This window comes from Lolium rigidum, chromosome 7 (assembly GCF_022539505.1).
Source record: "Lolium rigidum isolate FL_2022 chromosome 7, APGP_CSIRO_Lrig_0.1, whole genome shotgun sequence".
Taxonomy (NCBI): Eukaryota; Viridiplantae; Streptophyta; class Magnoliopsida; order Poales; family Poaceae; genus Lolium; species Lolium rigidum.
The window spans coordinates 69,563,923-69,579,431 of NC_061514.1; the positions used below are offsets into that span (position 1 = coordinate 69,563,923).

General features: G+C 44.6%; 1 protein-coding gene across 1 annotated transcript; it reads right to left on the reverse strand.

Moving 5' to 3' along the window:
• Positions 1–2,447: 2,447 nt before the first annotated feature.
• Positions 2,448–6,351, reverse strand: LOC124671502 (probable ubiquitin carboxyl-terminal hydrolase 16). The gene is made up of 9 exons (XM_047207870.1): positions 5,965–6,351; positions 5,025–5,213; positions 4,398–4,467; positions 4,097–4,278; positions 3,647–3,982; positions 3,455–3,610; positions 3,162–3,375; positions 2,834–3,046; positions 2,448–2,518 (listed from the first exon to the last, which is right to left on the reverse strand). Exons 1-9 carry the CDS (start codon positions 6,349–6,351, stop codon positions 2,448–2,450), a joined length of 1,818 nt encoding a protein of 605 aa, XP_047063826.1.
• Positions 6,352–15,509: the final 9,158 nt, after the last annotated feature.

The following is a 15,509-nucleotide window of genomic DNA, read 5'->3' on the forward strand; positions in this document are numbered from 1 at the left end:
TGCTGCGAGGGATCACTACACCACGCAGAAGCTCAGAGCAAAATGATCGATTGGCTCTGGAGTTGTAGACTGCTAGGTGCTTGTGATGCTCTGAGATGTTGCTTGGGTTTGGTATTTATAGGTGAAAGAGTGGTGCAATGCTGATGAATTATTAGCGTGTTATCTTGCCCGTGAACTTTGCATGTGAGGGCGATTAGGAGTTCCTATCTGGATCGGTATACCCAGAATGTACGTACCTTGGTTATATAATTTGTAATGGCGCTAGTGACCAAGATTCCCTGCATTGCATCATTAGTGGATGCATGTTGAGTAGTTTGTTCCTCCTTCCTGATTGATGTTATTCTAGATTATTACGACCTGGATGTATTGGGTTGATGTTAAATTGACAAAATGGGTTCAAGCTTAAATATTGCATCTACAAGTTCACGGACGGGCCGAACTTCAGGAGTACAGCTAGCTAGCTCGAGCCAGACGAATCATAAAATACATGGAACAACTTGGATGAATCGTTCCAAGGAATCCAACCATATTCGAACATGAATAGAACCAAGCTGTTTCTTCAGATGGTTAGTCATTCATGGTAGCTCAAGCGAGCCAATGCATTCTAAAAAACTAAGAGTACAACTTCAGTGTGGTGCTGACGTTTGTCAGTTTAGCAGCTATTTCTATAAGAAAATCTAAAGAAGAAACTTATACTATTCTAAAATTGCTAATATGTGTGTCCAAAAGTTGCTCAAACTTCCCAGCTTCCTTCCATTTAAATTTTGCACCAGGCCAAAATACACGACCACAATCATTGCATATATTGACTTACTAACTTTGCAGAAAAGAAATTTTTTGTCAGATATTTCTCATATTGACCATTCCCCAACGTCACAATATTAGAAAATAAGAAGAAAAAAATTCTTGACCAAATCGAGCTACATATGTGACCCTGTCTCACTCGTATGCTCACTCCCGGATTAGTTGGTAATTTCTTAAAATTATCCACAGTTGGCAAATTTGTGTCAAACTTTGATTAAAAAAACGCAAACTTCGTTTATGTTAAAATTACTACTCCCTCCGTCCATATTTAAACGCCAAACTGGCAGTTTTGCAGAAACGTCCTTCATGTTTTTCCGACCGAACCCTCGGTCCACTCCGTCCTCTTCCCTGATTCTCTCCCTCGCGATCCCACCAGCCAGCGCCGCTCCATCCCGCCGGCAGCCACCGCCGCTCCATCCCTCCGGCAGCCACCGCATCCCCGCTCCCTCCGGCAGCCGCCGCCGCTCCTCCCGCAACCCCCGCATCCCCGCTCCCTTCCGCATCCCCGCAGCCTCCTTCGTCGCCTCCCCCCGCCCCCCGGCGCCCTGAGAAAGAGGGTCGTAGCTTCCCCGGCGGCACAGCGAAGAGGAGGTCTACGCCGTCATTGATCTCGAGCTCTCCGATCCGTCGTCTTCGCCATGACAGGGGAACCGTGCGGCACAACTGCGAACCCGATTTGAAGGCAGATCCTTGCCACCATGGGGGACGACCTCCCGGACCCAAAGTTCCAAAATTTATCCTCCGAGGCGGTTGTGCTTGTGCACCAGAATCGGAGCCAAACTGCAAGGTGGAGAACCACCATGGGGGAGGCAAATTTCTAGTCAAGGCTGCTGTCGCTTCTTGATGGAGTTCAAAGTCTGAAACAACTTCCTCTTTGTCTGTTGGGCGGAGAAGTTGAATCCAATGTGCTCTGCATGTGGAACAAAGAAGATGTCGATCGAGCCGAAGCTGCAATGCACAAGATTCTCCGTGCTGTAGAGGGGAGCTGCATCCAAGGCTGTTGATTCACAGAAGCTGCTGGATTATTCCCTTCGAGGATTGCAAGGAAAACTCATGGATGATGGACATTTCATTGATGTCCAGAAACGATGCTGTCTTCACAACCAGAGGTGGTGGCTGCATCATCACACAATGCAGCTGCAAAAACCTGGACTGCAAGCAGTCCATTAAACACTATGATGAGAGTGCTCCAGAAGCTATTACTGTATGTAAACTGAGTTTCAGTATCTCAATAAAAAAGTGATTTTGTAAACCTCCTGCATAGATTCTGTATGTTGGGAACATTTTGTGCTACACATGTATGCATACTGAGTTTCAGTATCTCAATAAAAAGTGATTTTGTAAATCTCCTGTACAGATTCTGTATGTTGGGAATATTTTGTGCTACACATGTATGCATACTGAGTTTCAGTATCTCAATAAAAAGTGATTTTGTAAACCTCCTGTGCAGATCTAGGAAAGAGCCTTTCACAGATTTTGTAAACCTCCTGTGCAGATCTAGGAAAGAGCCCTTCACAGAAGCAAACAACAGCATACCAAGATAGGAAAACTAGTTAATCCTGATAGGCAGAATACCAAGCATGCAGTGAAGCACCAGAAAGGTGAATTCAGTTAACTGGTGAAGAACACCTCAAAAAGTGAATTCAATTAACTGGAGTATTAGCATTCTCCCCGTTGCTGTTAGCATGTACATTTGCAACTGAAAAGAGAAGCTCTGATTGAGATGTAGCCCAATGGTCATTACCAGAAAATAATACAGTATGGATCAAATGAAAATAAAGCCAATAGTTAACTAGTCATTCCACTGACTAGTTCATCAGAAGCATGCTCACAACTGATGCTTTACACACATTGCAGACAAATGGTCTTTGACTCATAATATTCCAGTAACTTTTTCTGACCATTCAACATATCCCTCTGTGTCGAGAAGCAATGACATCCAGTGCATCGGATAGACGTAAGAAGCAACATGAGAGTTCACTAGATGCATGACTAGTGCATATTGTTTCCTGGGCCACTGCATGGTCACTTCGAGGGCCACTGTAGGACTCATGCTCATGGCGTTGTGTGATAATGCAGTCCAGAAAACCTTGCCTTCGTGCCGACGGCATGTCCATCATTAACCTTGATACACTCTGATCTACGAAAGAGCCTTTCACAGATTTTGACGCAGATTTAGTCTTTGGTTTCTTCACCTTCCTTTGATGTTCAGTCGCAGGCATCAAGCGAGTATCCTCCTCATCTGTAATGAGACATGTAAAAATAAATCCTTACATAATTCTATACTACTCCATATTATACATTGTTAAATAGATAGTAAGCCAACCAGATTTTACATTGTGGAAATAAATCCTTACCTAATTTCTCAAAGGCAAACACATCATGGTCCGATGTTCTCCGAGTTGAGGGTCTCTCCGAGTTGTTGATTTCATCTTCGACAGATGTTCTTTGTTGACTTGTGTTAGTAGCTTCGTCTATCAAACTTGAGAACCACGGGAACATACCCTGCCTAACATAGAAGAGAACATATGCTTCATGTCGTAGTGCACTTGTCTCCGTAATGGAATTAACCTGCAGCAAATGCATGAGTATTACAAGGTGAAAATATCCGTGTCATGGAAGGCAGAGCAAGTGACTTTGTGACACCTACATGTGAGTCATCCATCAAGTGCCAACTGCTTGGTGAAGAACGAATGGCGCACACATAATGGCCAAAGTTAGGTAATCCAGAATGTTCAACGACACCATAAAGATCATATTTCAGCTCCTGATGCAGTTGAGAATACAAACAAAACATCAAAATATGTCTTCATGGTAAGCGGAGAAGAGTACAAAAACTCACCTCTGTCTCTGGATTACTGTGGAACGGCTTCAAATCAAGTTCTGATGGGTATGACACATGTTTGTCAATCTTTTCAACTGAGCTATCAAGTGTGGTGAAGCGCTTCAGTTGAAGTGTCAAAACATCAGGTGCTTTATCAAGCATAAGCCGCTTGTCCTTACAAACTTCAACATTACATCTTTCACATGTTAGCTTGTTCTCAAGATCACCGATTTGCTCCACCTTAGTAAAAGATTCCAACGCAACAATAAGGTCATCGACCTGGTCAATCTCCAAGCTGAGATCAAGGAAGGGCTCAAATGTCTCGGAGCAGTGACCACATTCACGGCATGTCAACTACGGAGTAAATGAAAAGAGTTGCATTTGTAAGATCTCCAAACACGTGCTTGACAATACACGTCATGTGAATTATGCTGAGATGTAAAATAAGCAATGACAAAGCATCCATACCTGGCTTTTTAGTCGACCTCCAAACACGTGCTTGACAATACTTTCCTCATCAAAAGATGAGGGCTTCCCCTTTGATTTGGGATCAAGGGTACAATGATGCAAATTATCCAACAAGCAACGAAGGAACTCATGTGCATCCTCTTGTTGTCCTGGTATAAAATGTGAAGACAATTCTAGCAAATCTTGTCAAGGAACACGACAGAACTGAATGGAAATACATAATTAAAGAGACATGGTATAAATATCAATCCAAAGGATACTGCTTAAATTGTCTTTGAACCTTGTTGGAACTAAAGCAAACCTAGGCCTTTGAATCGATTCTTCCATAAGTTCTTTAAGGGCACAGAAGGAACAGAACCCATCTTGATCATCTATATGGTAACAATAGAACAAATTATGCAAAGCAAAGCAAGAAAGAAGGATTTCAAACAAAAATCTATAAATTGAAAGAATACATACATGAGCATGGAGTGGAGTGTTTAGTGCAGTGGAGCTTCTTAAAAAGTGGGACAGTATGAATGATGCATTGAAGACTTGCATTTAGAAAGCACGTGTTACCCATATTCCGAAGACCAGCACCCTGCACAAAGCGAGTATTACAATATAACAACAACAAAATGGGGTTTCCTGAATGAAATGGAAAATTCCTTATTTCCCTTAGCAAACTGCTACATACCACTAAAGAGGGTTTCCTGAATGAAATGGAAAATTCCTTATTTGCCTTGTCTTTGGAGCTGCAATGCTTACTGGTAGGAAGGGGCGGTGAGTGCTTCTTAGTTTCAACCTCTGCTGCTCGTATGAGGTCTCGGGTTGTTACAAGTAGGTTCACCGAGATAGTTAGAGCGATTCCAAGATTTCCTTGTGCCTCGAGTTGGTCTTTATTCATGTGGAGTATATCATATCCTATCCCTCCTCTTTGATTCATTACCCTAATCATGCAGGATTGTAGTGTGATGAAGCTTCGAGACAGTTTGTTGACCTCGTAGTTCCTGTATTCTTCCTCCACGCCATGTATCAACTCCCTGATATTGTTTGGTGCTCTGGTATCAGTGAGGGACTGCAGAGACCTGAAGAAGCATAGATCGAGCACATTCAGGTCTGGGCTATTTGGAGGTTGCTGCAGCAATTTAATGTCCAAAATTACTACCATAATAGTAAGAGCGACATTCGTGATTGATTGTAGTTATTCAGATGTTTTTACACGGTATGAAATTTTTGCCAACATTTGATCAAAAAACTTGATAACTAATTGCATTACACTTCTGCTAGTGTTTAGCTCTATTTTAAAGAATTATAAGGAAACTATTTATGATTTGAGATGGTTTTATTAGATTCTTTAATAGTTCGCAAATTGTATCAAACTTTGAAATGTTGCGCAATTTTCACGTTGAAGTTTTTGTTGACATTGTGCTGAAATTAATCTTAAATCTGGCGTAATTTGGTGCTATCATTTTACAGCTATAACACAACACCACAAAGCTATTGCACCCACCTCATATACACCCTTTGATAATCTATGTTTACTGACGGTCCACAGCAGAAATTTTTGCCCGTGATGGGTTGAAAAAGAACACGTCACTGGCAATTCACTTCACAGTGAACCATCCCGAATGGCCTCAAGACATTTTTGGTGAGATATCAGGATCCGTGAGTCAGCTACTCCTAGCACTATCTTGCTTTGTCCTTTCGGGGGGTTCTTTTTTTTTGCATGGTAATACCCATTGATAAATAAAAGACGAGATACAAAGTACGTATACATCGATCTTACAGATCTGAAAAGATAGGATAAACCTATGTGACAAACCAACGCCTATCCATCTTCTTCGGCACCACCGTAGCAGCCACCAAGAAAAAAATGGACAGATCACCTCTTCACCTGAGCTCGACGCGGCTCCATCGCTGATCATCAGCTTTTCGGACCTCCAATGTAGTTTGCCATAGGACAAACCATTGCCGTTGAAAGAATCAGACCAGGGCAGCATGTCCCTGGACACGCCATCGAACTTCAGCACTGGCACCCACGCACGACGATATCGGAGTAGGGAACCAGAACCATCAGCCTTCAACCACAAACCCACCACAAGGTGCACCATCTTCCAGCTGTCACCAGTGCAGACCATCGTCTGCACGTACTCCTGGACGAATCCTCTCTGCTCCGCCTTGGCGCCGGAAACAACGCCGCAGCAACGGGGACAGAACAGGAGGAAAAAACCATCTGATGGAGTCGTCGCCGCCGCCTCGCCGACACCATCCATGAACCCTAAAGCCACCGATCTGAAAGATCGGCAAGCACAAAGTGCCACCAACTCCGAGACGCCGCCATGAAGAACAGCGCCGGTGTGGGAGAAGAGTTGAGGCAGATTTATTTGCTCGGGTGCCGCTCCCACCACCCCAACGGCGCGCCATGCCAGAGAAACCCTAGCTCTAAGTACCATGCAAAAACGGGGTCCCCCTCCCTCCTACCGCTAGAGCGGCAAGCGTCCTTTCGGGAGGTTCCACGACTTGGAAACAAACATATGTATTGTTAGGATTGTATTTGTTCACTTCAAAAAAAAGGATTGTATTTGTTCACTTCAACTGTGGATTGGATTTCTAAATCTTCATACTATTTTTCGATGGGGCTAGTGTTATGGGCCAGCTAGCAAAGGCCCTTCAGTGGTGGGGGTTTAGCGGCCGTCAGTGATAAGTAATAACCTCAGTTGAGGTAGTGTTAGGGCATAATTGTTTTTCAGCAAAACCTAGGCGGTAGTTATAAATACTTGGTAAAAGTATTTTTTGCATGTTCAGAGTTAACAGATAGAGTGGTATGTGCACATACTAGGCGGTTCTTAATCATATACGAAATTTGACGGAGAAGTGTTTTTCGTTCTTAGCTGCATATACTCCATTTGGTTAAGTTGCTCCTTAAACAAATTTGGAAATGTCAAAAAGATCCAAAAACAAACATGGATCCTGCATGTGCACAAAGCTGTTTAATAACACATTTTATGTGGCATGTGTAGAAAACACAAATTTTGGTTCTAAAATAAGATTTTTACGATATTTTTTTTAAAAAAATTACACATGCCACAAATTTTGTCCGTTCGTGAAACTTTACGTGTGCACTTAGAATGTAGAGATGTACAAGCAAAAGTTTCTAACAATATCCGGTAAATTGAATTTCTGGTTGTTAGATAGTATTTACATCTATACTTTCTACATGTATTATACCTCTTGTATACACGCTTGCAAGGGCTATACCTTGCCTATATAAACACGAACCACGAGCCCTGGAAGGGTATCGTTTCCGCCTAGATTCATATGGTATCAGAGCCCCTCCTCTCCATGACCTAGCCGCCGCTCGAGCGAGCTCCCAAACCTAGATCGGCCGCCGCCACCTGCGAGCCTCCCAAACCCACAATCAAGCCAAGATCCAATCTTCAAACCACAAACACAAACAAATCTCACGACACAATCCCAAAACCACGATCCAAAACCTTCTACAAAGCCAAGATCACGACCCAGAACATCTACAACTCCAAAAACAAAACCTACGATCAAGTCTGCCGCCGCCGTCGCCATGTCGAGCCCAACTGCTCTGGCCGCCGCCCTCGGCACCTTGCCGTCTCAAAAGCTGACGCGCACGAACTTCCTCCTATGGAAGACAATTGTCCTCCCAGGTAGGGGTGGAATCGAGCCGAGCCGAGCCGGCTCGTGGCTCGGCTCGAACAGGCTCGAAGATAATCGAGCCAAGCCTGGCTCGGCTTGCAGGACAAACGTTTCCAAAAAAAAGGCTCGAGGCTCGGCTTGCAAGGCTTGCGGCTCGGCTCGAGAGCTCGTCGAGCCAGACGCCTACAACTCTACAGCTACAGCCGAATTAGCTATCCCCGCGGCCCTGGGTGGAATCCCATCCACATCCAGCTCGCTCATCTTGAATGGGCCGGCGCCGCCAATGACGCCCGCTGCCACCACCGCCTCCAACGCTGGCCGCCACCGCCCTCATCTCCTCCTCCTACCCCAGCTCCTCCCGATTTGATCCCCTAGACCCAGCGAGGCCCATGTCATCTAGGATCACCGGCGCCCGCTGCCGGCCGCCCGCCGGTTGCCTACTCTTCTTCTGTCGGCCTTCCGTCTGGTGTGCATCCAGCTCCTCCACCTGTGTTTGCCACCGACAGACTACTAATCTCCTCCACTGATTTATTTGTTTCCCAGATTGATTTCACGAGGTGTACTGCAGAGATACGGGAATGAGCGTCAGAATTATATCTTTCCTTAGCGGACAGTTTTGATGTCGTGAACTATTGATACACAGTTTGACCTTTTCCCATTTGTTGCCGTCATGCTGAACTAGACTACTCTAGATTCATTCTGGAGTAGCTTTGCCTAATGTTTTTGCTAGTACATGGAACGGACATATCAATGGTTTCGTCCGTTTGTTGGAAGATATATACGATATACGTTAGCTTGCTTAGCTGGTAGTTCAGCTATTTGCTGCCTGGAAATTGACACAATGCTCCCCCCTCCCCCCTAGAACTTGTGACATAGGCTATTGTTGTTCTTATTGGTACTTTCTGAAACTTGTTATACAATCTTATAAATGTAATTGTTGTTCAATTGTTGTTTATTATTCTGAAATACTATGTTTTTTAGCCAAGGTATATACGTATTTTTTATTGCATCGAGCCTTCGAGCCGGCTTGCAAGCTTCATCGAGCGGGCTTGTCGAGCCTCGAGCCTTGATCGGAAGGTTTAGGCTTGGCTTGTCTACCCTTCGAGCCGAGTCGAGCCCGAGCCAAGCCTTGTCGAGCCCGAGCCAAGCCTCGAGCCTTGAGCTTTGTGTCCACCCCTACTCCCAGGACTGCGCAGCGCCAAGGTTCTTGGGCTGCTCAACGGCACGGACACTGCTCCGGCCAAAACCGTGGAGGAAAGTGACAAGACCCGAGTCCCTAACCCTGCCTACACCGCCTGGGTGATCCGGGATCAAACTGTCATGAGCTTCATCATCAACTCCCTCTCGCTGGAGATTCTGGCCCACGTTGTTGGGCTGGACACCACGGCAGCTGTATGGGGGGTGATCACATCCATGTTCTCCTCCACCTCGCGCGCGAAGATTTCACATCTGCGGACGGCGCTGAACAACACCAAAAAACTGGACACCACTCCGGCCGTCTACTTCGCCAAGATGCGAGGTTTCGCGTCCGAGCTCACAGCTGCAGGCAAAACTGTGGAAGAAGATGACCTTGTCTCTGCACTACTGAACGGCCTCGACGGCACGTGCAACTCCCTCGTCGCCTCTGTCAACGCCAATCCAGGTACTACCGTTGATGATCTATATGGTTAGATTTGTGCACAGGACATGTGACAGGACATGCTCTCGGAGACCGCCGCGGTGGAGCCCTTCACCTCGTCGGCCAACGGCTGCCAGCCGCGAGCAGGATCGACGTGGACGCACTGATGATCGCGGAAGCCGCGGTGACCGCGGTTACCGTGGCAACCGCTATGAGGATGACCGCCGTGAGGACCGTGGCCGTCGCGATGGTGATCGTGATCGCCGCCGTGACGATGGAGGACGCCGCCGTGATGATGGAGGCCGTCGCGAGGATCGTGGACGCCGTGATGGTGGCCGCCGTGATGACGTTGAGCATCGTCGTGATGTTGGCCAGCGTCGTCACCGCAATGATGGCCGTCGCCCAACACCTTATGTTGATGTGACATGCCAGATCTGCACTATTCATGGACATCCAGCTAGCGAATGCTGGTGGCGGTACAAGGATGATGATGACTCAGACAGCGATGGTGGTGATCATGATCGCAAAGGCGCCAATGCTGCTTCTTATGGCATCGACACAAATTGGTACTCCGATACAGGGGCTACCAATCACATCACGCTGGGGAGGTGAGCAAGCTCACAACACATGACAAGTACAAGGGCAACAACAAGATCCACACTGCTGATGGTAATGGCATGCTTATTAGTCATATTGGTCATTCTACTTTCCAAACCCCACATGATTCCTTTCAACTAAAAAATATCTTGCATGTTCCTAGCTCTAGCATGAATCTCTTGTCAGTTCATAAATTTTGCCTTGACAATGATATCTTTATGGAATTTCACCCGTTTTTCTTTCTTATAAAGGATCGAGCAACACGGAGAACTCTGTTTAAAGGTCCCTGCTATGGTGGTCTATATCCCTTAGTGCCAGTCTCTATGGGATCCAAGCATGCATTTGTCACAATAAAGCCATCCTCTTCAACATGGCATCGTCGTCTAGGTCATCTGTCATCTTTTGTGGTGTAATAAGTTCTTAGGAAGAATAAATTAGCTCATACTCCTGAAATAAACCCTTATGTATGTGATTCATGCCAACTAGCTAAGAGTCACCAGTTGCCATACCCTGTTTCCACTAGTGTATCCACTGTTCCCTTGGAACAAGTGTTCTCTGATGTATGGGGTCCAGCTCCTGCCTCTGTTGGCAAATACTCATATTATGTAAGCTTCATAGATGATTATAGTAAATTTACTTGGATTTACTTGATTAAAAAGTGTGATGAAGTTTATCAAGTTTTTCTCAATTTTCAACAACTTGTTGAGCGCAAGTTTGATAGAAAAATCATTACCATGCAAACTGATTGGGGTGGTGAATATGAAAAACTCCATGGTTTCTTTCAAAAAGTTGGCATTACTCATCATGTATCTTGCCCACATGCTCATCAGCAAAATAGGTCAGCTGAACGCAAACACCGTCATATTGTTGAAGTTGGTCTCTCCCTTCTTGCAAATGCATCCATGCCACTTAAATTTTGGGATGAAGCCTTTCTGACAGCTACATTTCTCATTAATCTTTTGCCTAGCAAAGTTATTCAGCTTGATACCCCTGTGAACGCCTCCTTGGTACCAAACCGAATTATGAGTCTCTTAGAACCTTTGGGTGTGCATGTTGGCCAAACATCCGCCCTTACAACAAAAGGAAGCTATCTTTTCGCTCCACCAAGTGTGTCTTCCTTGGCTATAGTCCCCGGCATAAAGGTGTCAAATGTCTAGATCCTAAAACTGGTCGTGTCTATGTTTCTCGAGATGTGGTGTTTGATGAGAACACCTTTCCTTTTGCCTCTCTCAATCCTAAGGCCGACGTCTCAAACAAGATATACTTCTTTTGCCATCTTCGTCTATATCACATGTGGGGGAAGCAGCCAATAATGACTTTATGCCTATGCCATATGTTCCTATTGTTGCTAATCCCCTTGAACAGGATGCAACCTCGGGAGATAGTACTGATCATACTACTGAAAATTCAGATACAGATGCATCAGAACCACCTGAAAATTCTGAATTCTTAAGTTCAGATGAAGACAAAAATGGTGCCGGATCCCATGCAGATTCGGGCAAAGTCTTGGACCGTGCGCACACGGATCCTGGTGCTGATCCTATCGCGCATGCGCGGCACACGCCTGGCTCCAACCCCGCCTCGCCGCGTGGTTGCTCGCCAGAATGGTCCCGCTCCCGGTCGGGCTCTCCTCCGCCAACCACGTCTCGCCACCGCGCGCCTCCTGAGATGGACAGTGCGCCTGGGTCCCCTGATGGGTCCCGCTCTCCATCAACGCCTGGAAGGAGTGGCTCTCCTTCCGCTACGTCCTCCGACAGCAGCGCCAGCCGCGCTGCCACGCCTGCCTCACCAGTGCATGCTCCTGACGTCGACGCCGGATCCGAGGATGATTCGGCTGTGTCTCTCGCTGGATCTGTTGTGCCCACTCCTCCTGTGGTCCGTCCTGTGCTTGGACCCAGAACACGGCTGAACAAGGTATAAAAAACCCAAAGTTTGGACTGATGGTACAATCAGATATGGTCTTCTCACAGCTGTGATACGTCTCAAACGTATCTATAATTTCTGATGTTACATGCTTGTTTTATGACAATACCTACATGTTTGTTCACACTTTATATCGTTTTGATGCATTTTCTGGAACTAACCTATTGACGAGATGCCGAAGTGTCAGTTCCTGTTTTCTGCTGTTTTTGGTTTCAGAAATCCTAGTAAGGAAATATTCTCGGAATTGGACGAAATCAACGCCCAAGATCTTATTTTTCCCGGAAGCTTCCAGAGAGCCAGAGAGGCGCAGCAGGGGAGCCGGGGGCCCCACTCACAAGGCGGTGCGGCCAGGGGGGTGGGCGCGCCCCCTATGGTGTGGCTGCACCAGGCCCCCTCCGAGGCTGCCCTTCCGCCTATATAAAGCCCCTGACCTAAATCTTCGATACGAAAAAGCCAAGATCTGGGGGACAGGAGTCTCTGTTCCGGCACGCTGCCGGGACGGGGAAGTGCCCCCGGAAGGCTTCTCCATCGACACCACCGCCATCTCCATCAACGCTGCTGCTCCCATGATGAGGAGGGAGTAGTTCTCCCCCGGGGCTGAGGGCTCTACCGGTAGCTATGTGGTTAATCTCTCTCTGTACTCCAATACAATGATCTTATGAGCTGCCTTACATGATTGAGATCTATATGATGAGCTTTGTATCGCTACTAGTCTATGTGCTACTCATGTGATGTTATTAAAGTAGTCTATTCCTCCTGCATGGTGTAATGGTGACAGTGTGTGCATCGTGTGGTTCTTGTCGTAGATTATGGTCATAATATCTTGTAGGTTATGGAGTTGATTATCTCCATGATAGTATTGATGTGATCTATTCCCCCTTCATAGTGTAATGGTGACAGTGTGTATGCTATGTTAGTACTCGGTTTATTTTGCAAAGATCTATTATGCTCTAAGGTTACTTAAATATGAATACCGAATGTTGTGGCGCTTGTTAACTCCGGCTTGAGGGAGCTCTTGTAGCCCTACACAACGAATGGTGTTTGTCATCCAACAAAAAAGTGTATGTAGCACAAATGAGAAGAAGATATTATTTATTATGCGATCAATGTTGAGAGTGTCCACTAGTGAAAGTATGATCCCTAGGCCTTGTTTCCAAGCACTCAAACACCGCTTATTTACTGTTTTGTTGCATGTTTACTCGCTGCCATATTTTATTCAGATTGCTATTACCACTCATATACATCCATACTACTTGTATTTCACTATCTCTTCGCCGAACTAGTGCACCTATACATCTGACAAGTGTATTAGGCGTGTTGGGGACACAAGAGACTTCTTGTATCGTGATTGCAGGGTTGCTTGAGAGGGATATCTTTGACCTCTTCCTCCCCGAGTTCGATAAACCTTGGGTGATCCACTTAAGGGAAAACTTGCCGCTGTTCCACAAACCTCTGATCTTGGAGGCCCAACACTGTCTACAGGAAAAGAAGCGTGAGTAGACATCAAGCTATTTTCTGGCGCCGTTGCCGGGGAGGTAAGGTAAAAGGTATTCACATCCTCCGACTACTAAGTTATTTCTTAGCATTGTTGCCGGTGTGTGAGTGCTCGAAGCTATTTCCTTTAGATCCTGCAATTGCATCTTTTGGTTTCTTTTTTACACTAGTTAGGCATAATGGAAAGCAACAATGAGCTTCTTATTTTATTTCCTGAGTTAAGACATGGATTGTTTGATGCGAAAATTAAAAAACCTATGGAATCTTATTTGCATGCTAGTAGCAATGATATTAGTATGAACTCTTTGAACACCATTGTTGCTAATGATATGGAAAATTCTAAGCTTGGGGAAGCTGGTTTTGATGAGCATGACATTTTTAGTCCCCCAAGCATTGAGGAGAAAATTTTCTTTGATGATACTTTGCCTCCTATTTATGATGATTATAATGATAGTGGTCTTTTGGTGCCTCCTACTATGGAGAGTAAATTTTATTATGATTATACTATGCCTCCTACACTTGATGAGAATAATAATGATAGCTACTTTGTTGAATTTGCTCCCACTTCAACTAATAAAATTGATTATGCTTATGTGGTGAGTAATAATTTTTTGCATGCGGCTCATGAAAAGAATGTTTTATGTGATAGTTATATTGTTGAGTTTGTTCATGATGCTACTGAAAGTTATTATGAGAGAGGGAAACATGGTTATATGCATCTTAGTAATATTAAGTTTCCCCTCTTTATGTTGAGAATCTTGAAATTGCGCTTGTGTTGCTTTTCTATGCTTACCACTTTGTTCTTCATGAATTTATTTGTGTACAAGATTCCATTTCATAGGAAGTGGGTTAGGCTTAAATGTGTTTTGAATTTGCTTCTTGATGCTCTCTTTTGCTTCAACTCTTATTTCTTGCGAGAGTATCATTAAAATTACTGAGCCCATCTTAATGACTATAAAGAAAGAACTTCTTGGGAGATAACCCATGTGTTTATTTTGCTACTGTTTTGTTGAGTCTTGGAAGTTGTTTACTACTGTAGCAACCTCTCCTTATCATGTTTTTGTGCCAAGTAAAGTCTCTATGGTAAAGTTGATGCTAGATTTGGATTGCTGCACAGAAACAGCATTGCTGTCTGTCACGAATTCGCACAGATATCTCTGGAGGAGAGTCGAAAAAATCTGAAAATTTACGTGCGTGATCCTCAGATATGTACGCAACTTTCATTAGTTTTGAGTTTTTCCGTTTGAGCAAGTTAAGTGCCCCTGCAAAATTCGTCTTTACGGACTGTTCTGTTTTTGACAGATTCTGCCTTTTATTTCGCATTGCCGCTTTTGCTATGTTGAATGAGTTTCTTTGTTCCATTAAATTTCAGAAGCTTTGTGCAATTTCCAGAAGTGTTAAGAATGATTGTGTCACCTCTGAACATGTGAATTTTTATTATGCACTAACCCTCTAATGAGTTTGCTTGAAGTTTGGTGTGGAGGAAGTTTTCAAGGGTCAAGAGAAGAGGATGATATACTATGATCAAGAAGAGTGAAAGGTCTAAGCTTGGGGATGCCCCGGTGGTTCATCCCTGCATATTTTAAGAAGACTCAAGCATCTAAGCTTGGGTTGCCCAAGGCATCCCCTTCTTCATCGACAACTTATCAGGTCACTTCTAGTGAAACTATATTTTTATTCCGTCACATCTTATGTACTTTACTTGGAGCGTCTGTGTGCTTTTATTTTCGTTTTGTTATTTTCATTCTCTGAATAAATTCATCCTTGTGTGGGAGAGAGACACGCTCCGCTTTTTCATATGAACACTAGTGTTCTTCATTTTTTTGCTTTTAATGTTCAAGGGCGAAAGTTGATCGCTTCACTTGTTGTTATTTTGTTGGAATCAGAAAATGCTTCATATGGTCTTGAATAATTTGATACTTGGCAATTGTTTTGAGCTCTCATAGATCATGTTTAAGCTCTTGCATCATGTAGTTAAATCTAGTAGTGGAGAACTACTGTAGAGCTTGTTGAAATTTGGTTTGCATGATTGGTCTCTCTAAGGTCTAGATATTTTCTGGTAAAAGTGTTTGAGCAACAAGGAAGACAGTGTAGAGTCTTATAATGCTTGCAATATGTTCTTGTGTAAGTTTT